We start from the raw sequence: 21969 nt of genomic DNA, 5'->3' as shown, positions 1-21969 counted from the left end.
TTTCAAGAGCAGGACAGCTGACCCACAGGGAGCTGTACAGGGCAGCTGATAAATAAACTGTTTCTAAAATGCAATTCATCATACTTGTGATAGAGAGCACACTACTCCTCTCTGAAATCTTTTCTATTTCCTTCACATCAAGTGTGCAATGCTATAGGACAAGGACAGGAAAAACTGCACAGGTGTCCTTTAAGAAAACAGTTCCAAAAGTTGCTTAGAAAGAAGAGGAGGGCCAACTTTCTGTAGTAATCTGCTTTTCCTTTACAATGCCAGGGGCCTGCAACAGGACAACTACAGGACTCTGCAAGCCTTTCTCAGTGTATCAGACACCTGATACCAGTTACCTAGAAGAAAAATGACTGCAAAATGTATGAAAAACAGACCTGAATGAAACTTTTCTCGGTAAATAGAGACTGCTAATTCAGTTTCTAACCAACTGTGGTAGTTCATATCGTTCATCTGTTAAGTCTGGAAACAGCTTTATATCCAAATATATTTAATTCTGTAAGTGATTCTTGACCAGCAGAATTTGCTTTCAATAAATACATGAGAACTGGATAGGTAACCATTTTGAACTGTAGGATGAACAGCAACTGCTCAATATTCAGTGTAAGGATTATGGAATACCTTTGGAAAGTTCTCAGTTCACATGCAGGAGCTTTTATGACCCTCACTGAATTGTTTCTACCAAAACATCAAATGTGTTTTCTTAGTGCTTTAAAACTTCAGTCATCAGAGTGAAAGGGCAGCAAACCAACCTCTCAGGAAATGCATTCTTTAGTAATTGGAATACCATGATCTTTACCTCCATCCCACTCATGACTTCAGGGGATAGCACTGCGAAGTTCCTGCCTCTCCTCATCTCTTTTCCAGGCTGTTTTTAACCTATTCCTTTCAACATTTTCTTAGGGAGAAACAGTTTCCTACCTTTGTTCAGCAGTATCAACTTTCTGTTTTTCTATGCCTTCTGACACAGGAATAAATCAATACACAGGTGTCCTGTCAACTTATTATGGCAATACTTTATCTTTTCTTTACCTATCATTTTTTATGGTTTGGCATTTCTTGTGTCTATATTTCATGGGTTTTATTTATTTGTTTTGGGGGGATAAATGGTTTTTTATTGCCTTTTTTTTTTGACAAAACACTACTGCTGTTATTTTGACTCACAACTGAGCTGATGTTTTCTTTGAGCCCAAAAAAGTTACACTATTATTATAGCAATTCAAAGGCCATGGGTTAGCAGATGCTAAATTACTATTGCTAACAAATTCACTACTATAACCCAGATGTGGGAACTTGTTAAAGTGTTCTGAAAGTCCATAGCTGAAATGAGTCCACTTACAACACTTTCTTCAAAAAACCAAACTTCTGATGACTTAGTTTTTGTACTATAAAATTTTCAAGTCAGGTGCATTGACTAGGACTCAAACAGTTTTTCTGTAGTAATTAAACTTGTACAGAGAAGAAACGATCAGTAGGAAAATTATTGCAGTGCCTAGTTCATGGGAATGAACTGAAATATATATGGGAGCAAGAATAAAGAAAATTTTAGTCCTAGGTTTGCTTTTACATACTCTGAGATACTCCTCTAAATTGTGGATGGTGACCGGTGTATCTTTCCCCCCTTTCTTCAGTTCTATATTGGGAAACCCAGGAAGTGTGAAGTCCAGCCCTAGATCTTCCACTGAGCAGCCATTCATAGTCAGAGCCTCCAATGCATACTGTAGACTTTCTTTGGTCTAAAAAATTGGAAGTGAAAACCAATGAGAACAATTCATTCAAGTTAACTCATCCAAAAGTTAAGCAGACGTTTCTATAAGAATATTACCATTAAAACTGTTACAGTACTCCTTGCTTTCCTTCCATAGTTTTCATAAATAACAGTAAATCAAGACAAACCAAATAAATCAGCTTAATGGATAAACTGGAAAGCTCATAGGAGTACACTTTTTTCTAGCAATTTTGGGATTACTTTGACTTCTTGCCTATTATGTATCTAGAAAATACTAGTGCAAGATAAGGAAGCGTGTAATAGGCTAAGGCTCTTAGGCTACGTGTTTGCCTTAGAACAGTTAATAGCATTCAGATTTGGCATGCATACTGACATTTTTCAGCCTTCATCCATCAGGTTTCAGGTTTTTCAAACTCTTGTTGGGAAATTAAAGGCGGTGACAAAGGAGAGATAGTGAGACAGTGAGGCGAAGAGGAACAAAGACCCACAAGCTTGCAATAACTTCACTAGTAACAAAGCAGATGTATTAAGAGTATAAATTAGGTTATTAACTGCTACCTTCTATTAACATTGGATGCTACAAAAAGCATGCATGCCAAAGACCTTTCATCACTATTCTGCAACAGTGAATTGTACTATTTTCAGCTAAAATTGGATAACCTTGAGAAAGACTTTTCTGTATGTCTGACAGAACCTGTACTCTCATGCATTATCACAGTTTACACAGTTCTGCATACAGCTCTTCAGGGCAGGAGGGGAAAATACCCCCAACACAAAAGGCACTTCTAAGAAAACCTGAAAATTTGACTAAACTAACTAATAAAGCCCAACCTTTTGAACGTTCAAGAATCAAGGACAGATTTTTTTCCTCTGATATTTAAGTTGGTTAGTCTTTTCAAAGTGAACCAAAAAGAGAAGTTAGGCAAACACCTGACAGTTTTAGACATTTCTAGACTGTGTTTAACCACACAAAAGAATCCTATAACGTATTTCTCATGCTAGGCTTCACAAAAAGATTGTTTTATAATTACTAGCCATTGATCCAATAACATTAAAACTACTTTGTATTAGAATGAAGTAATTATCACTATTATCATCAGTATTAAGCCCTATCATACACTCTGAATTACTCCCACTTCATAAAATCCAAATGTGTGAAACTGCACTCTTCCATTCTTAGGGTAACTTTCCCACCTGTGTTTTATCCTGTTCAAGTCTTTTCTTCTGTCTCACAATATCTTCAAGGTGATATATTGATTTGGCTACTACTGGATCAATACTGAACAAGTCATGTGATGTCAAGGAAGTTTCCTGTCGCAGCATCCACTTATAAAAAGGAAGTCCAAGAGGAAGGTCCACCTGGAAAGAAACCAAAGCACTGAACTGTTTAGTACTGAACTGTCTTCCAAAAGTATATCTTTTGCTATCTTATCTCTTGACTGGACCTAGAATACTATTTACTATTTTGTCCTTCCAGCACACACCAAAACACCGTGTCTGATTGGTTTTGCCTCAGAAATTTACAGCTGAGAAAACACAACTGACTGCTTAGTGCACATACATTAAAGCAATCAGCAAACTTGCAGCTGGGAGAACAATAAGCCCAAAACAATCTTGAAAGAGGACTGGACAGAGGCTGCAACACGTGCCAGGTAATGGCTTTTCCTTTTTACACTATGGGCTCAAAAGCCACTGTAAAGATCTTCAACATATGCTACCCTCTCCCCCCTCAAAAGTTCAGCTGCATCCCTGTCCTCCTCCCCACCCTCCACCAAACTGCACTTAATTCTAGAGCTGAAAGCAATACCATTAAACTCTTAACGCTTTTATCGCTCAACACTCAGAATTACCATTTTAATTTGACCCCTTCAGAATCAAATTTTATACTTTATTCTTACCAGTCTAAAATCCATGATTGCCTTGGCCATTAGTTTTCCCAGAAAGCGGAACTTCATTTTAACTTTTGCAATGTGAGCTGGCTTGGCTGTTCTACCAAAAGGAAGTGCAAAAAGGCCTTGAAGGTTATGTATATACTTGGTACCTTCCTGGCTTCCTGTTGAGGAAGGAAGAAAGAAAGAAAAAGAAAACAGTTCAGTACGTACACATCCAGTTTCATTCCAGACTCAAGTCTGAAAGTGGCAGACAGTCATAACCTAAAGCTTCTTATAAAAAACCCCCACCCAAACAAAACAAACAAATAAACCCAAAACCAAAACCCACAAAGATAATCACACTCTATCATGAGGTGTATTACCAGGCCACAAACTGAGGTGCCCTTTACAAAACTAAAGTCAGCTTAGAATCAATTCAATATTAATCAATATTGGTAATTTAGACAGTAGAGCAATTACCTTTTGGATTGGCTAAAGTCACTTCTTCTCCCCTCCAAAGGCCCAAGTCTGCTCTCTGTAGTTCCTGAGATACAAGTGCATAGAACTCTAGTGTGGGGCCTAGGCCAGTGCCAACCTTCAGGGGAAGGAGGGTGAAGGGAAAGGAGGAGGAATGAGATAAATAAGTAAATAAATTAGTCCATTACATCAGTTTGAATATCAAAATCTTTACCTTATTTGCTATAAAGAAGACTGCACTGCAAAAAGCATCTAAGAGAACATAACTACACCAACATTTACAATACGACAGAGGCAGCTTGGAAAAACCACATGTCAGAGGGAATAACAGTGGAATAAAAGTATGAACCACCTAATTATCATATTATAGAGGAAATGCACACAGCTGTTTGCTTAAGAGTTAGAAAAAAACGTGCTCTGCAGAATAAGATTGATTATGAAATTCAGATCAGAAAGAGCTTCTCCAAGCAACTAAAAATAACCAAGTGGATTAGGGGTAATTAATAGATAAAATTCTGTAGCACCAGCAACATGAAGGAAGAAGAGTCTGACCACGTCATTCTAGGAAAGTTGTAGCTATTTTGCATTAATCTTCAGTAAAAAGGGGTTAAATTAGACTGCATTGATAGTACTTACTTCATTCTCATACTGGATTTCCAACATGGCTCTTGAACTGCCTAGATCCTGCATCACAGATTCTGCCTGTTTCAACAGCTCATCTCTGTTCACAGTGCGCTACACATTAAAGAAGTTTTAAGTAGTGAAATTATGTCTGTAAGTCCCAGCTCCCGAGGCAGTTACAACACGAAAAAAGTCAGTTATGCAAGGTTTTCCACCCCATGCCAATAGTTCCACAGTTCAACAATTTGTAAGCTTATACTTTGAGAAAATAATTCTTGCTTCTATATGAAAACTGTTCAGAATTAAAAATTTTCATGTAAAATGAAAAACCAATGCCTTACAAGTGTGTCAGTATAACTAACAGGTACTACTCTTGCCAAGAATCTGGCAATAGGACTGTAACATACAGAGAAGTGTTGTCACATGATGTTATATACCTCAAACTATTATAGGGAGAAGAAAACAGAATAAAGATGCTGAAACCCAAACAGAAAACCCAACACCACCAGGATTCATACATGTTGGAAGCTATATTCTGTTTTAACTTGGTTCTCATGTCTCTTGTCTTTTTTCCCCCGTAGGTATTCAAGATCATACAGCATATACAGCAGATCTTATTTTAAGGTAACATCTCTCCAGACTCAAGGCAGGCATCCAAGACTTCCTCAGTTTAACACAGTTACAGCTTATTATGCTGTGAAAGGAGGTTTACCTTCCCCAAATACAAGGGCAGTATTTTTGTTTATTCAGGTAACACTTAAGGGTCTAAACCCTACTGCTTGAATTCTTCTGAAAAGTCAAGCAAAGCAGAGGTTTACAAGCTAATATGTAGAAATATCACTAAATTTTTCGTAAAACTCAGCATTCATTACTGGAGCATAGTTTCCAGAATCCTGTGAGGACCCCAGCTGAGGATGGAGCCGGCTGTGAGGGTGCAGCCATCCCGCAGCCCCCTCCTGCCACCTCGTGGCCAGCGCCGGGAACACACTGAGCTTCCTGCTCGGGGGCTTTAGCGACTAAGAACCACCTCCCCTCACCGCTATACCACCAAAACCTCCAGCTTCACAAATCAATCTCCCTCACATTTATATTCTTAAAGACGATATAAAAATAAGCAGATCGTCCATTCCATTTGAAACAAGATCTACCTACTTTTTTCCTGTCCAGCCGTGGTGCCACTCTGCTATCCTGAGAATCCGACTGATTGATTTCTGGATTAGTATCCAGTAGTCTTTGCATGGCTCGATCACGATCAAAAGCGGTTACGTAAAACAGCATTTGGCGGGTATCAAATGGAAAGAAAAATGGGCTGTAAGGAGCAATGGATTAGTTAGCTCTGTTCCACGTAGCATCTATGACTATCATTTAGTTTAAAACAAACCAGAAATGTAGTATGCCTGCAATTAGTGCTTTACTACACACTGTGGTGAAAGCAGCCTCCATGAAGGAAGCCTTCCAGAGTACACTTTAGTTTTAGTTACAATGCTTACGAGCAAGAGTCTAAAGAAATGCAATAAAAGAAGGAGCCACAAAAAAACTCTAACTCTTCTTGAAAAATAACTCAAAATACTTGAATGCCTTGGCTATGCAGTTTACATCAGAAAATAAAATTCCTTGTTCACAACTGTTTTATGTTTCGTAAATGTAACAGATCAAAAGATTTTTAAAAAGTGGCTCCAGCTCCTGTATTTGGCAGTGGGAAGGCATGAGAACCTGCTTACAGCAGCACCAGTATTCTACCTTCCACCATTTGCAAAAATATTTTAAATAATCTGTAAAAGACTACCAAAGAAACTTCTTATTTTAATTTATCACTTCCACTATTCTCAAAGGCATGTGTATGTTAACTGTAGTTCTCTATTGGCATTTAAGTGAAAAGGCAGTTTTATGGAACAAATACTGCTATAGATGTTCATATAAGAATATACACTCATACTCATCATCTATTATCTGGAATGTTTATGAAGGACTTCAGAGACCTTATTTTAAAAATGAAAAGCCAAACAGATTCTCTAGAGTATGTATTTCCAGTCAGTTGTCATCAATGTTGCTGCAATTAACATGCTTGAAAAATCCAAGAATGTCAATTCTGGTTCCTCATTTTTTCAAGTGCAAGAGCTTTACAGCTTATACTCTATATCAAGATACTAAAAAGTACTATGAATATAGCTTTATAAAAATTATTTTGAATATTTTATCAATAATGATAAACATATTTTCCTTTGTACCATATTGAATATGTCATGATATATGCAGTGATACAGTAAAAATGCCATTAAGCAGTTTAACAGGAGAAAACCACCACCTGAATAAACAAGTACCATAATTTCAATGAGAAAACTTAAAATTGCTCAGAAACTCCCATAAGAAGTTGCCCAAACTTTGCAGCTAGTCTATCCCCTAGCAGGTGGTTTAAATTATGCAATATAGGTGTAAACATCCATAGGAGTGTCACTGATGTAACTTGGCAAGACTTCCGTGACCACATTTTACCCTCCTGTGGCTCTCAAGAGTTTTGTAACGTGTGATGCACTTGTGCTGCCCAGTCAAGAGGCCTACTCAATTCAAATTAGAGACACTATGCAGCAAATCATCCATACCATGTTTTCCCCAGTTCTGTCAGCCAAGTTGGTATGTTTCCTGTCATAATGACCAAAGGATCCTGAAGCTGCCTGTTTGCTTTTGCCGTCAGTTTGCTGTTGATAAACTCCGAGGTTGGAATTATCTCCTTGCAGACTGCATTCTGTGTTAAAGAAAAGCAATGTAATTCTAGTTAGAGAAATGCTGAAAGAAGTACCAAGTCTTTATTAAGACATCTCTTTAATGCTTATAGTTTGCTTATCATCACAAGAAAAAAAAAAAAAAAACTTTCTCATTTTGGCCATCCAGAGTCTAAGCCATGAAAGAAGGACTCAGTAGAGTTTTACTGTTCATTTTCTTTTCAGGAATAATGTTGGATTTTGAACCTAAAGAAGGAAAAAGCACGAGAAGTGTGTCCAACACACTATAGAGAAAATATGGCCGATGATAAGAATTTACTGCCTTTGTCTTATCAGGAGTTAGAGAAACAGGCAAGGGAAGATTACAGTAATAATTTGCATTATTCCATCGTGTTGGGGGGCAGCAAACGGGGGAAGAAGGTTATTTAAGGTGTTTGAGGACAGAACCATCTGTATTATTATTATGAAAGGGATTTAAAAAGTGCTCTACTCACATCATACAAGTAATACCAGTATCGACTGATAGCATGTAAAACTCTCAAAAGAAGAATAACATCTAATGAGGGATCTTCAAATGTTATATTTTCAGGTGGAGTAGATATGAGGTAAATTTCCAGAGGATTTAATACCGAAGGGCATACACCATCTAGCAGGAAAAAAAGAACATGTTAGCAAAACAAATCAGTTAGTGGTCTTCCTAAGATTTTTATTAGGAGCCTAGGTAGTATTAGTCATGGCATTCCCTTAGCTACAACAGTTTAGTTAAACAATTCAGTAAATATCTTATTTTTAGTTTTAATACACAGATTAATATATGCTTACTATTCTTATATTATGCTTGCTTTAAAAGAAACACCATGGTGTCTGTAAACATTCCTGTGAAATTTCTGCAAGGAAGGGGAGGAAAGCTAACATATTAGCAAGGCAACACACTCACCATGCCACAATTCATCATGTTTTTTAGAATTTCTAGGGGAGGTTTTTGTGGGAGCAGTTTGTGCTCTTCCTCTTTTACCACCAACACAGTCCTTGTTACCATCTTCGTCCTCCCGCACAGGTTTGTACCTAAATCATAAACAGAAGTTAAAAATACGTTTTTGAAATGCTAACTAACAAGGAAATGAAAGCACTTATGAAAGTGTTAGTTCTTTGATTACCAGAATTCTACTTGAATAACAGTTAAAAGCAGAAAGGCAAGAACACTTGCATTTGGATATGATCCAGCCTTTGAAGGTAGGCCCTCAGAAGCAAAGTTTGTCATGAGGGAGAAAAAATGGGGACCCTTCGGCTCTGTGAACTGGAAGGAGAGAAGCAGAAGGTATAGACAAAACCCCAAAGTGACTGGGGTTTGGGGGAGTGGTGGTGGTTGTTTTTTTTGTTTGTCTACTTTTTTCTTTAGCACATTTTAAGATTAGAAAAAGACACTGCTGAACACTGAAATGTCAGGCACAGTTGTAGGTCAGTGCTCCTCTCAAAGTATGGCCAGAGAATACATACACCTGCACCCCAAGCATATCAGGAAATTCAAAGGTCCACAGTTATGGAAAGAAAAAGAAGAAAGACAGCTATATTCCGATTTTCTTCATGTATATACATTTAGGAAACTGGAGAAGTTATTCCCTGATTTCTCTAGGAAACTTACCAAATGGTATGTGTTTTTGTCCAAATCCCAGCTCTTCCTAATGGGTTGCTTTCATCATCTGTAGATTCCCTCTCTTCCTCAGACTGCAAGCTGTACTGCCTGACTGCCTGATACACAGTCATATTGTATGGCAGCAAGTGATCTCCAATGTAAAACTGCAGTCTATGTCTCACATTCCCTGAATTTAAGAATTGAGCAGCCTGAACAAAACAAAAAAACCCCCATACAAGTTAGGAAGCTTGTTGCACAGCTTTTCTTTTTAAGCTTCTCCCCACACTTCTCCCTCGCCTTGCTCCCAGACCAAAAGCTTACCAAAGATTCATCTATTTCTTCATCTGACCCATCATCATCACTATCTTCATCATCTTCTCTAACTCTTCCATAGCCTGAGGCAAGAGAGAAGAAAGATTTCCTCATTAGCTTTTTTACATGAAATGTGACAATGCTCTGATACTCTGACTTTTATAAATTCCACTGCTTAAAATCGTTCCAAAATGCATCAGTTAAAAACAGTAAGATTCAGAAGTGCCAGAACAAATTTCAGCATCAACATCTGGCATCAAAACTGCCAAGCTACAGCCAGTTTGACAGTAAAGTAGATTATACTTCTGTTAGTATTTTCACTGAACTGTTTACAACATGAAACAATTTGTCCCAGAAAAGGGAAGATTTTCTACAGTCTTAAGTCTCCTCCCTGTGAGCAAGATATATTTATTTATAGGTGCCTCCCATTTGTCTTCAGTGTAATCCCTCACAGGTTTTTATGAGCTCTACACTGACTGTAGGAACTATTTCAAAAAGCAAAACACAAGTTACTGTATAATATATAAATACCTCTAACTACAAGGTATCTTTCAATGGCTTGTACCAAAGCCAGAGGATCAATCTTCACAGGTCCACCTTTCCACTGTTTCACATTAGCACAGTCTGGATGTCTTTGCAGTTGGCATTTTAATTGATGTGTATTGAAGAATTTTAAAGCTTGGGATCCTCTGTTAAGAGAAAAACTCAAAATAATTTGTGAAAAAAGTTGCTACACAAAGAATCTAATAACTATAATTGCATTAAAATAGGCTTATACATGCATTTACAATTTCACTGGTTCAGTGCATCATCTGTCAGATTATTTCTCTAAAAATAACTTACTACAGGTTTGGATAAATAGATTAAAAGTTTTCTTCTATAAGAACACCAGAATTCAAGTTGGACAAAATCTGGAAGCTACACAGATTAAGAGAAAGCCCAGCCTGAGGTCTGATTACAATATGGCCCACAGTGACCATCTTTGAAATCTGCAGTTGTTCAGATTGTCAGTTGATGCCACATGAGATTTAGAGCTGTGTTTTCCTGCAGTGCAATAAGTATCAGAAATGGGCATTTCCTTTCAAAACGCAAGTATTCATCTATATGTTTTTTTCAATAAGGACCTGAATTTTAATGTTAGATTAATGCTACAGTTTGAGGTTCCAATTCATTTAATATAATGGATGTTATGTCACCATTAGTGACAAAAAATCCACACTAATTTACTCCCTGAGACATAGAAGACTTTTGGCATTTCTAAAAAGAAGAGCTTTCAAAAATTCATGTTCAATGCTCCTCCTCTCCTAATTTCTACATAACCGTAAGAATATGTCTACAATCAAACTGAGCTTTTAGCCAGCACCAAAAAATACTTGCAAAACTTCTTTGCAACTTGTACTAAAATAGATTTCCTAACTGTGATACAAAAAATGAAAGCTAGTGTTGATATACCAAAGAAAAGCATAGATAAGAAATTGTAGAAATAGGTCTTTAGTCACTTAAATTTGTTACATAAAGCACAACTAACAAGCTGGATTCCAAATTTATTCTCTATCTTAAGACTCAGGGCAGGTCCACAGCTATTTTAAACTATGTTGACAGCCAAGAGTTATCACTCAATCCATTATCATGCTAGAGAACAGAACTTACATGAGTAACAAAGTTTAGCACTGTAATACAAACTCTGCAGTTTAATGACTTGGCTAAAAACATCAGTGTCCCAGCAATAAATAGATGTTTTCTTCCCAGTGTTTGTTACATGGAGACAAGGAAGACTTCTGAAATTTTAAAGCTTTAAATTTAGCAACTGCATTTAAAATGACACATCCGCCTCCAATCTAAGTGAGAGAAATTTCACGATGGTAAGCAAATCTTTGGTTAACTATTCCATCTCCCACTGAATAAGAAAGCCAATTGTGTAATCACTTCTGTCTTTAACAGGGTCAGAAGTTTCTATTACTTCCATTATCTCTTGGAGTGTTTAGTGTTGTTTAAACAAGTTTTTGAAAACAAAAGCTTCCAACAAAACTGTTACCTGAGCATTAATCCTTACCTGCTCCCTGTTCCATTTCCACTAGGGAAGTCATGCACTTTAACAGGGAACTGTTCCATCTGACTGAGGCAGTTGTTCATTTTATGGACTAATGCCAACAAAGGTGCATTTTCTAATGGCTCTAATCTTCCAAGGGGCTCTTCTCCAGGAAGCTGAAATATAGTCCAGTCTTTTAATTATGTGCCTGAATTAATCCATTTTAAATAATTTATACCACAGATTATTTTAAAAAAGGGATATTAAGAATCACTGTTCTCACTGAAAGCATCAGCAGTATCAGGATGACTAGATGACACATCTCAAGACTACGAAAGATCTGTTTCAAAGAACATACTTTTCTCTCCTGGTTTCAGTTGAATAGCCCTACAGATTTTAAGCATTCACCCTTAGCCATGAGCAATAAGCTTTGTGGAAGCTGTAGTTAACTACCTTCCTCTCTTCCACTTTAAATTTATTCCTTTAAAAACAGGACACTAGTTCCTTGCAGTATTTAGGACTAAAGAGAACAAGTGATAAGATTACTATCCAAACTCTTTCCATATCAACTTCTTAAAAGACAGAAACAACTTGTAAGTTGTTCAAGACTCAGTTAATTGGCCATTTTGGAACTTTTTCCACTGCTGTGTGAAATTCTCTGTAATTACAGGGTATTCAAAAAGTTCATGGCCTATAAAGACTTAGAACCATGTGAAAGTTATAGTGCTATACAGTTTAGGCATAAACAAACATTCCTTCTGTACTCTATCCTTAAAATAAGGTCAACACTGAACCTTCTCAGATGGTTTTTTGAGAAAGAAAATTTGAGAGAAAGACAACTAAGAATTCCAAGACAAAAACCAAGAAAACTTACCGGAGAAGAAAAAAATACATGAAGAAATCTTTTCAATCTGATATCCCTGCTTACAGCATCTTTTTCACTTTTAGATGTCAAATAAAGCAGCAGTTGTTTAACAAACCCACTATGCTGGATTTCAAATGAGGAGACATCGGACTCCGAGACAATGCTACGGATTTCTACAAGGCACTCTGTTCCACCATCCACCTGAGAAACAGGAAGGTCGTGTTTTACTGTGCAGGTACTAAGGGCTTAAGAAATACTATTTTTCCTTCTGCTGCATGGAACAGCTCTAAAGGGAGAGGGAAAAAGGGAAAGTCTGGAGTATATCTTAACTTAATACAAGCAGTAACGGGGCAAATAATCTGAGGATAAGCACTTCTCTGTTCAAGGGGAGACATTATAGGCAATATCTGCATTTTCTTTATTTTAAGAGAAATGCAAGGTCCCATTTTTGTCTCACACAAGGTAAAGATGAGCTCCAAACAAGTGGGGTTTGTTTTAAAAAACAAACACACACACACACAACCCAGAAAAAGAAAAAAAAACCAACAACCCCCCCCAACACAAAAAACACAATGTACAAAAAACCCCAAAGAACTCAGACTGGTATATATTTTACACAACTTCCATGTGGGAGAGAAGAAGAGAGAAAGTTACATATTTTAATGATTGCTTAGATTAAAGCACAGAAGATGGCTCAGCTCTTGAGCTTCTTTAGATGTTACATGTTTAGACCACCTATCAAGGATCACAACTGTTTGAAAAGCAAGGCTCAACCTCTTGATATGCTCACAGATTCACCTCAATCTGTATTTCTTCTATCATTTTAACAAAACACTACTTCCCTTTTGATATCCCTCCGCCCCCAAAGTTCTTACTACAAACTGTGTTGTTCTTTAGGTATAAAGAGCACTTTATACCTAACACACTTAACTGTGGAACTTTGAAATTTGAAATAAACTGCTATGTAAATGACATATTGCTAGGAATCAAGAATACCCTTGTTAATACTGGTCTTTTATCATAAGTGATGTGTGTCAGAGCTTATATACTCATTCCAAAAAATGACTCCAAGTCATAATGAGTCATAAGTCAAGTCAAGAAATGTCTCCCCACTCCAATTAAGTTTGCCATTTCTAACCTGGAGGTTGAGTTGTTCAGTTGCAGTGCAAAGTCTCTGTAATACATTTAGTGCAGGATTGCTTCCATCCATGTTTTCAGAGCTAAAATAATGTTCTACAAATTTATGGGCTTGCTCCTTAATCCAGCCCTTAATTTTTTCTCTGTAAAGAAGAACACAAAAGGCATTTGGCCACACTTAGCATTTCCATCACCAATATTGCAATAAATACAACCAGAGTATGATTTTTCTCCCTGTTAAACAGCAGTCCCAGACAAAAGCTCTTTGCTCTTACTCTAATGCCGTAAAGTTCTTTTCTCTACAGATCACTTTTTGCATCACTTTTCTCAGTTCTACAATTTTCCCCCACCATGCTACTTTAAACTAATAAGAGGTTATTTTCTCTACCTTTATTTCTTGATTCTTTTTCCAGAGTTATTTTAACTGTGGTTGTGCTCAAACTTCTTTGTTACATGGTATGCAATCCCTTGATGGCTTATCATAAACAGCTGTACCTCAAAGTTAACATCATATTACAAGTACTTTGACTTTTTTGTGTGTGTACCTGTTATTGGAAATGGTATCCTTGGAAGCAGCCCTTGCAAGACCACTTACTCCTGCTGTTCGTGCTGGTTCAATGTTATTACTGTTGGACTGTGTGCTTAATCTTCCCCATGTTTTAGGATTTAAACTTGCCAAGAAAGAAGATTTAGGAGACTGAGTAGTTGTAGGGCTTTTAGCTGGAGGAAGTAAAGACAAAATTAAGAGAGTAACAGGTTTGTTACAACTAGCACTTTTGGCAGCTTATAAACTTACTTTAGAAGGAGATAAAGTATCACATTTTAAGAATTATTTACCTTGATTGTCTACTTTCTCGTCATCTCTTGGAGGAGAGTATTTTGGTCTCCTTGGCCCTCGTTTTGGCAGTCTTTTCCTCTTTAGAACATCACTGAGTCTTCTGTCCAAAGTTAAAAATAAAGAGACATGTTCCCACCCATCATATTCACAGACATACCCATCCCTTATTTTAACATGCATCTGCCAGCTACTTCCTCAGGAATTAAAGAACAGGCTCCATCCCATAACACGGAGAATACTCTTCACTCTGGGAGAAAGGGCCTGAACACTTTGAATTGACAGGACCAAGTGACTACTCTCACAAAGAAGGGGGTTTGCTTGCTGTCACCTTTCTATTATGAGCAGCCAAATGCAGAAGCGACACTAAACAGAGGTCTCTCATAATTTTCATGTTTTAATTTGTGTAACCATCTGTTTATTCATTTATTTGAATACTCTTAAAAAGAAGAAAAAGGAAATCCACAAACTTCTACTGAATAAACACCTGAAAGAACATTGGATATTTGACCTGCCTCCCTTATTAAAGCCCAGAAAACACTTTTTCAACAATTTGAGGCATTTCTACTCACCAACCCCTACACTTACAAAGTTCACATATTTCAGTTCTGGTTTAAAGTGACAAACACCTGACCTTTAAAATGAAGGCAAACTGTGTAACATGAAAATAATTTATTATTTATTCCTACAAGAGATTTTAATTCTACAAGTGTTCAAAATGGTTGCCTTCCAACAAAGTAACTTAAGGATGAGTTCTTTTTTGTCCAGTCTCCAGCAGAAAGGACCTATGCACCACAGCTCTTAAAGAATTGCTCTGTCCTCAAGAGTTAGACGAGACTATAGCTGTGGCTCTTGGCATCCTCCCAAAAAAGCAAATTATTTCATATTATTACAACATAACTATCATGTCACTAGTCCTTTTTTTTCTTTTAAACATTTAATACAAAATTAATCAAAACTACCCACTGAAAGTTTCAACACCACCCCACTTTACTTCTTTAAAGGAAAATACCACAGCAAAACACAGACAACAATATGGCAGCCCATGTCACTTTAGGTTTTTAAAAAAAAAAAAAAATTAAACCACAACAAACCACTAAACTCAACCCAAATATGTTACTTTCCAGGAATTGCACTTACCCCTGTGGGCTCAGATCCAGGGAATCCTCCCGGCTGTGCTGTAGGCTGGGAGAGCCCAGATCTGCAGCTGCGTTACTGGCAGCAGTGGCTGTTCCAGTACTTATGGTGGTCGTGGTGGCCAGCGTTCCCGAGCCGTTAGTGCACACCTTCGGGGGGCTCGTCAGCAAAGCCTCAGACTCGGCCAAGTTTTTTACTTGGTGCATCACCCCTTTGCAAAAGAAGAACTCTTTGTTTAGTAGGTTGGTTTGGGGGGTGCAGGGGTGGTGTGGTAGCAGGAACAAGGGTGTTTGAAAATGTAAAAGTCTTATGTGAACCTCTGTTTTGACTCTGGCAGCGGTGGCTCACCCCACCCATCAATACAAAGTTTTAAAAGCAGCTCAACTTTTTCTCCAGAAAGTTAATCTACATAGTTTAAAAACAAAAAAATACAGCTGCATGACCAGTAGCTAAAGAAACCCTGAAATCCCCAATGGAGTAGAACACAGACTTCCTGCCAAGGATTCATCAGTTTTCTCCAGTAAGACTTCCCATGTAATGAGCCATCTTCAGCCCAGGTCAGTTCACTAGGATCTAGTAAGCCTTGTTTCAGATTCAGGAAACACAAGTTTGTCTCTTCCAGAGTCTTGGTAAGCTCCTCCCTAGCAATACGAGGACAGCTCGCACAGATTTGTCTTTACAATAACAATATTCCATTTTTACAGCTTGGGGAGGTTGGAGAGGAGGGGTAAAGGGTATGGATTCTATACACACGTTTTTAAAATACTACCCAGAGAGGTGAAGAGAAAAAAAAAGAAAGCAAGATTTACCTTCTCTTCTGAAGTAAACACTAAAAATGTCAGGTAACTTTTGCATTAAGATCTCTGCCATCTGCAGGGCTCCAACTACTATCTTAAGGTCTTGACTTGACAGCATGGAGGCAATATGACTAAAACAGATAATTTGTTAGAATTAGCTTTGTCTTTTTTTTTACAGCGTTTTTCTTTACAAATCAAGTCAATTCATCTTGCATATACAGCACTGGAGACTGAAAGCAAACAAATTTCACAGAGCTTTTGTAAGAGCTATAAATAAAAGGACAGCCTTCTTCCCATCTAAATCACTTACTAAGTTTTAACATGGCATAAAGAAAAAGAGAGGGTTTCCTCCCTTCATAAACATGGTGTTGTGCAGCTCGGTACTGCCTTTGAAAAACTATTCAGTTTATTTTCTGATTGTATCCTTTTATCCAGCTCCCTGACTTTAGGCACAACATGTAGGAGAGGCTTCACGAATAAAACTTACCAACTGAATGCCACGACTGTCTGTTACTTGCTCACACTGTATTACCTCAAAAGTTATCTTGCCCTTAGAGGAGTTCATAGGCAAGTTTTAGAAATCAAAAAACCAATAAAGGGTAATATTAGACATTACCTACGGCTGTGGGTACTAATAATCTAAGTTTCTAGTAAGAATGCCCAGTGTTGGCAACTACTGCAAAATCTATATTGGAAAAATATTCCTGCAGAGTTGGCAGCCTCAGCTTTTGGAAAAATACATGAGACTTTAAAAGTATCATTTCCCCCTAAAAAAGATGATTCAAAAAAAGTAATCACAAGTTTTAGTTTTAAGCTTAAAATTAATTTCATTCACGAGAGTTAATGAACCCACCTTGAAACAGCATGGTTTTTCAGAACATCCTTCAGAAGTTCAGCATCAGCAAAATAAATTATCCTAAGAATTGCTCTAAGGCACTTGTGTCTAACAGCAGGTCCAGCTGAAGAACTATATACTTCATAAAGAACACCAAACAATGTTTTGATAAAGGATTTTGCCAGTTCTGGGTCCTCTTTCATTAACTGTGCTCGAGCATCATCCTTCTTCAATTCTGAATGTCCACCTGTGAGAAAGTGTGCAACCAAACACTGTTTAGTTCTTTGCACCTCTGCTCCGATGCTTACTTTCTTCCATAAAAGCTGATTTAATTCAGCTCTTAAATTGAAAAGATATAATTTAAGAACCAGAAGTCAAAATCATGGCAAGAATGTAGGTACAAAGCCTCCTCTTTTAAAGAGTTCATTCTTTTTTTCTTTAGCTTTCTTTCGTATTTCTGTACAACAGTAAGAGCCCTCACAGAGTCTTTGTTAAACAAAAAAGCTGTATGAACAAAACTGTTTCACAAGTTCCTAGGCCAGGAACACCCCCAGCTCCCTCCCAATTCAATACATTCTCAGTTCCCAGGAAGAGTTTACATGCTAAAAAGCATACGTGTCAACACTAGGAGTTTTGTTAGGAAGTTGTCTTCATTCATTTAATCAGAACAGTCTGATGTTTCACAAAAGCCATGAATTTATTAGTTAAGTAGTAAACTGCTGCACAATCCAGCACAAATTAGCCATAGGTAGAGACACCAGGTTTTTCTGAGCTGTACTTACTAGTGTTTGTATTGGCTAAAGGGTTTGGTTTTCGCTGAATGGCACGTGCTGTTCCAGTATCCTCATTTATTTGCTGCATAGAGTTAAAGTCAATAGTATAGACACGCCCAAGTGTAGACAGGCTGATCTCATCCTCACCAACCTGATGAGCTGCCTAAAACCAAGGAAGAGTTCAAAGTTAAGAAATCCCTAACAAACAGAAACTATATGAAAGGTGAGGAGGGGGTAACACAGTAGGAAAAGCGGTGACTGACAGAAATACAGTAAGAACAGTGATTAAGCAATTAAGTGATTTGGGATGACAGAATACCAAAATAGTGCAATACTACAGCAGGATGTTTGAGCAAACTTGTGTTTCTTACTCAGAAAGATCAAGAGTGGTATTCTCAAAGACGTAAAGAAAGCACTCAATTCCCTGTACAACCGCACGCGTATTTTAAAAGCATCACCACACAACTGTGTGGAATTACTACCTCTATTATTCGACTATCAATCCTGTTATAGGGATGCCAGAGACCCCTGTCATCTCGCCATTGCCATATTGCACCATCTGTATTTTGTGCATTTCCTTTCTTTAGCATAGTATCAACAGCAAAGATTCCCTCTTTTGGCAGGCAAGGCATCAGTTCACTGTAAAGAACATTAAAACAGTATTTTACTAGAAATATACAATCAAGTCCATCTAAGCTGAAAACTGTTTGCCTTCATTTCAGCGAAGTTAGGGATTTCAACATACCAACCAGACCCAAAACCTAGGACTGCAAAACTTACCAGATAAGAGAAGTAAGCTCATAAAGTTCTTGAGGACTGCGTGGAACAAGGTCAATTTGTTCTTGACAACTCCCATTTGAGGCTCCACAAAGAAGGAAGTGAAGAGTTTCTGCAATATCTATAAAAATTATTATTCATGAGATTGCCTGTATCAGAATATGGACTCCATTTCCTGTTGGACACTACACAGTTACTGCCCAAAGCAAAGAGACAGTAGACAGTAAGACAAAAGCCATCTTTTTGAACAGTGTAAGAAATGTGTTTGTTCTCAGCTCTGGGGTTTGTGGTTTTCTTGGTTTGGGGTTTTTATCTCTAATGGACTTCTAGGGGAGAAGTGTCACTCAGTATACAGCACACAGAAGAAAACAGGGAAACATACAGGGTAGATTAAGTGACAAGTCAAAATTTATGAGATGAAACAAGGAAAACAAGTGATGACTAAGACAGCTGTAGAGCACCTACTTTGTTAATGTTTTACCTTAGAAAAAGTACTTAAATCACATGGTCCCCCCACATTGTGTAGACCATAAAAAGAATTATTCAATTTGTGTTGGAATGAGAGTAATTTGTGCAGCTAATACAGACTCAAAATTAGGTGAGCACTCCAGTGACAACAACTAGATAGGAAAGGGCAGAAAAAACCCTCTGAATAAAACCTTTCAACAAGTTCAACTGAACTATATCTCAGGGGAAGCACAGTAAGAGAGAGAACAATTGAAAGAACAAAATATTTACATAATCAAGTTACAGAGAGGCCCATATTGACTGTAGGCATTAACTTGAACAGGTCCCCTAGAATATGAAAGAGTAAGAACTCACTTTGCTTCATGAGCTGGACTGCAAGTGTAGGGCAATTGGAGCACATCAGGGAGAACATGCGCACCACCATGATGAACATTCCTGAGCTCAGGATTGGAGGCGTCACAACCAAGAGTTGCTGGATATTTGTTAACAAGTCCTTGGAAGCAACCTGCTGCAGCAAGTTCTTCAGGAAGGAACAGCAAAATGGGAAACATTAGTCTTTGAGAGGTAAGCCCTCAAGAGAAATAGAGGGAGGGAAGTAAGAAACAAAAATCCATCCCCATCCACACCGTTACCTCCTCATGCTGGAAGTTGTCCACTAGCCGTGCAAAACAGAGACAAGTGCTTTCAACAGACTTTTTATCCTGTTATAAAAAAAAAAAGTTAAGTATTTGTTTGAATTGAAATACATTAACTTGCATAGGATCATCCTGTCATTTCCAGGCATTCATAAAATATCTCCAAAAAGGCCATCTGAATCATATTTTACAGAACATCATAGCTCTCAATTTTAAATTAATTGATACATTCTAAACCGACCTCTGATAGGACTGTGCTCCTGCATATTCCCTGGGAAATACCTCACACTTGCAACACTAATACCATTAGTGACCTTTAGAGACAAATACATGGATCTATAATATTCTTTTTGGATTCTGCAAGGAGGAAACAAAAGGGAAAGGAGCTACAAAGCCAAGTAACAGAAGATATCGATAATAAGCAGGAGTGAAGGCTACTGTTCTATAGAATACATGGGGCCCATTTTTTATATCATGCAGCACAACCAGCACAGCAAATGCTGAACACCAGAGCAGGTTACCCAGAGAGACTGAGTCTCCACCCTTGAAGATATTTTCAACAAACAAAAAAATCAGCTGGACATGCTCCTGGACAATCTGCTCTAGCTGACCTTGCAGGGTAGCTAGGACTAGACAATTATCCGATTTAACTATTCTGTTAAAAGCAAACTCAAGATTCTTTTCCAGAAAATTTCCAGCTCCAAATTTCTTGAAATCTTACTTTTTGGGGTTGTAGCTTCTCTTCAGAGAGCAGGAATCAGTACCTATCCCTACTATTGCTAAGAATGGTGCTTCCTGCTCCTAAAGTACAATCTAAAGCTGACAACTGACTCTGTGAGGCTGCTTCAAAGATTCAAATAGTCTTTCAGCAAGATGATGTTTGCAAAATTAAGAACAGCACAAGAACACACAAAACCATTGCCTGAAAGCTTCCATTAAGTTTATTTGTTAACAAACAATATACCTCTCATTTTTCATCTTTATAATAGGGATCTGCCAGCCAAGCAGATCATCAGAAATCTCTTTTGTAGGTGCTCATTTATGAACACAACAACTTTGCAGGATAGATAGCATTTAAGAGCCCCATGATTTAGGATTTATCACTTCAAACTATTGTGCAAGAATAGGAACTTTTTTTTAAAAGCCATAAGCCCTCCCAAAAAGTGAAAGCAGTGAAAAAGGACACAAAAACTGAAACTGAAGCTGTTCTGAGTTAAAAGTGGGAGAGAACCTTGCGAGACATCTGTTAAGGAAAAAAAACAACAGTAATACTACTAGACTTCCTTTTTCTGATGTCCTTGTAGTTCTTACAAGGACTACAAACCCACTATTATTCATGCTCCAAGTTTAACTACCTTATTTACCTCATTTTATATAATGTCACAAATCCTTACAGCATGCTTACAAAGAACAAAAAGCCCATATGCACATTAGGATATTGCAACTTGATAGTACAGAAACTTAAAGACAATTATCACATTGCAAAGGCAAATAATACACAATAAAGAACTAGGTATCTGGAGGCAACTTTATACTACTTTCACTTAAAAATTAGAACTTTCCATTTTTTAATAGCTTCTTACCTGATGGGTTAACCTTTGTGTAAGCAGTGGCAAAGAATCTGCCACAAAGTGAAACTCATCAGGTGTTATACTCTGGCAGCAGTTGGCAGCGATAGCTAGTGCATTCCTCTGTGCATTTATACTGAAGAATTCCAGATACAGCAAACAGTCTGCCAGCCCACCCTATAACAAAACAAACATTTTCACTTTCAGTGCTGCTGAAGTCACAGAAAGTTGTTTTCTCATTTCACCTTCACAGAAGATCACCAAGATGTGGAAATGGTCGAGGTAAGAGGGCAGGTTTTGTCACTTACTGCCTGCAGAATGGCTTTGCTGTGCCTGCGGGACAACATCTCCAGGGCTGTAAGCGCCTGCTCTGCCACATCAATGCACTGGATAACTTGCAGCTACAAGGAAACAAAAAAGCTTGTAGCTCAATTTCTAAACCAATCTGTAAAAGTAATCACCTTCATCAACACTCGGACAGACAGTCTCTACTAAGATACACATGCTAATGAAGCAGATGGAACCAAGCCTGCCAGTTTAGGTTATCTCGGGTATGAAGCTACTCCAGGAGACAACAGCTCAATTACACAGCACCTCTGCAACATCAACCTGACCAAAAGCTCTCAGTGGATCAGACTGCACCACTCAGCGAGGATGGGAACAAAATTAAATGTGGTTTTAAAAGACTCTCATGCATTATGTGTTATCTTGTAAGCGGTGAAAAGAAGCTGTTATCTTAATGGT

General features: G+C 37.8%; 1 protein-coding gene across 9 annotated transcripts in view; it reads right to left on the bottom strand.

Moving 5' to 3' along the window:
• Nucleotides 1-21969, bottom strand: part of TRIP12 (thyroid hormone receptor interactor 12) — a 79738-nt gene that overhangs the window by 5792 nt on the left and 51977 nt on the right. For 6 of the 9 annotated variants that reach the window (XM_064666411.1, XM_064666418.1, XM_064666419.1 and 3 more), the window contains 27 exons: nucleotides 21534-21626; nucleotides 21241-21402; nucleotides 19655-19723; nucleotides 19377-19542; nucleotides 18558-18675; nucleotides 18260-18416; nucleotides 17787-17940; nucleotides 17023-17251; nucleotides 16182-16300; nucleotides 15376-15583; nucleotides 14238-14338; nucleotides 13946-14120; nucleotides 13402-13543; nucleotides 12273-12464; nucleotides 11423-11574; nucleotides 9901-10073; nucleotides 9379-9452; nucleotides 9067-9266; nucleotides 8362-8489; nucleotides 7919-8070; nucleotides 7305-7447; nucleotides 5857-6013; nucleotides 4720-4818; nucleotides 4087-4201; nucleotides 3634-3788; nucleotides 2930-3094; nucleotides 1578-1742 (listed from right to left, as the gene is read on the bottom strand). In XM_064666411.1, coding sequence (XP_064522481.1) covers nucleotides 1578-1742; nucleotides 2930-3094; nucleotides 3634-3788; nucleotides 4087-4201; nucleotides 4720-4818; nucleotides 5857-6013; nucleotides 7305-7447; nucleotides 7919-8070; nucleotides 8362-8489; nucleotides 9067-9266; nucleotides 9379-9452; nucleotides 9901-10073; nucleotides 11423-11574; nucleotides 12273-12464; nucleotides 13402-13543; nucleotides 13946-14120; nucleotides 14238-14338; nucleotides 15376-15583; nucleotides 16182-16300; nucleotides 17023-17251; nucleotides 17787-17940; nucleotides 18260-18416; nucleotides 18558-18675; nucleotides 19377-19542; nucleotides 19655-19723; nucleotides 21241-21402; nucleotides 21534-21626 — 3963 coding nt within the window. The remainder of the gene's footprint in view (nucleotides 1-1577; nucleotides 1743-2929; nucleotides 3095-3633; nucleotides 3789-4086; nucleotides 4202-4719; nucleotides 4819-5856; nucleotides 6014-7304; nucleotides 7448-7918; nucleotides 8071-8361; nucleotides 8490-9066; nucleotides 9267-9378; nucleotides 9453-9900; nucleotides 10074-11422; nucleotides 11575-12272; nucleotides 12465-13401; nucleotides 13544-13945; nucleotides 14121-14237; nucleotides 14339-15375; nucleotides 15584-16181; nucleotides 16301-17022; nucleotides 17252-17786; nucleotides 17941-18259; nucleotides 18417-18557; nucleotides 18676-19376; nucleotides 19543-19654; nucleotides 19724-21240; nucleotides 21403-21533; nucleotides 21627-21969) is intronic. The other 3 variants (XM_064666416.1, XM_064666420.1, XM_064666417.1) reach the window with 1 other exon arrangement.

This window comes from Pseudopipra pipra, chromosome 10 (genome assembly GCF_036250125.1).
Source record: "Pseudopipra pipra isolate bDixPip1 chromosome 10, bDixPip1.hap1, whole genome shotgun sequence".
Taxonomy (NCBI): domain Eukaryota; kingdom Metazoa; phylum Chordata; class Aves; order Passeriformes; family Pipridae; genus Pseudopipra; species Pseudopipra pipra.
Note: the sequence above shows the minus strand (reverse complement) of the source record. Positions and strands in the feature narration are given on the sequence as shown.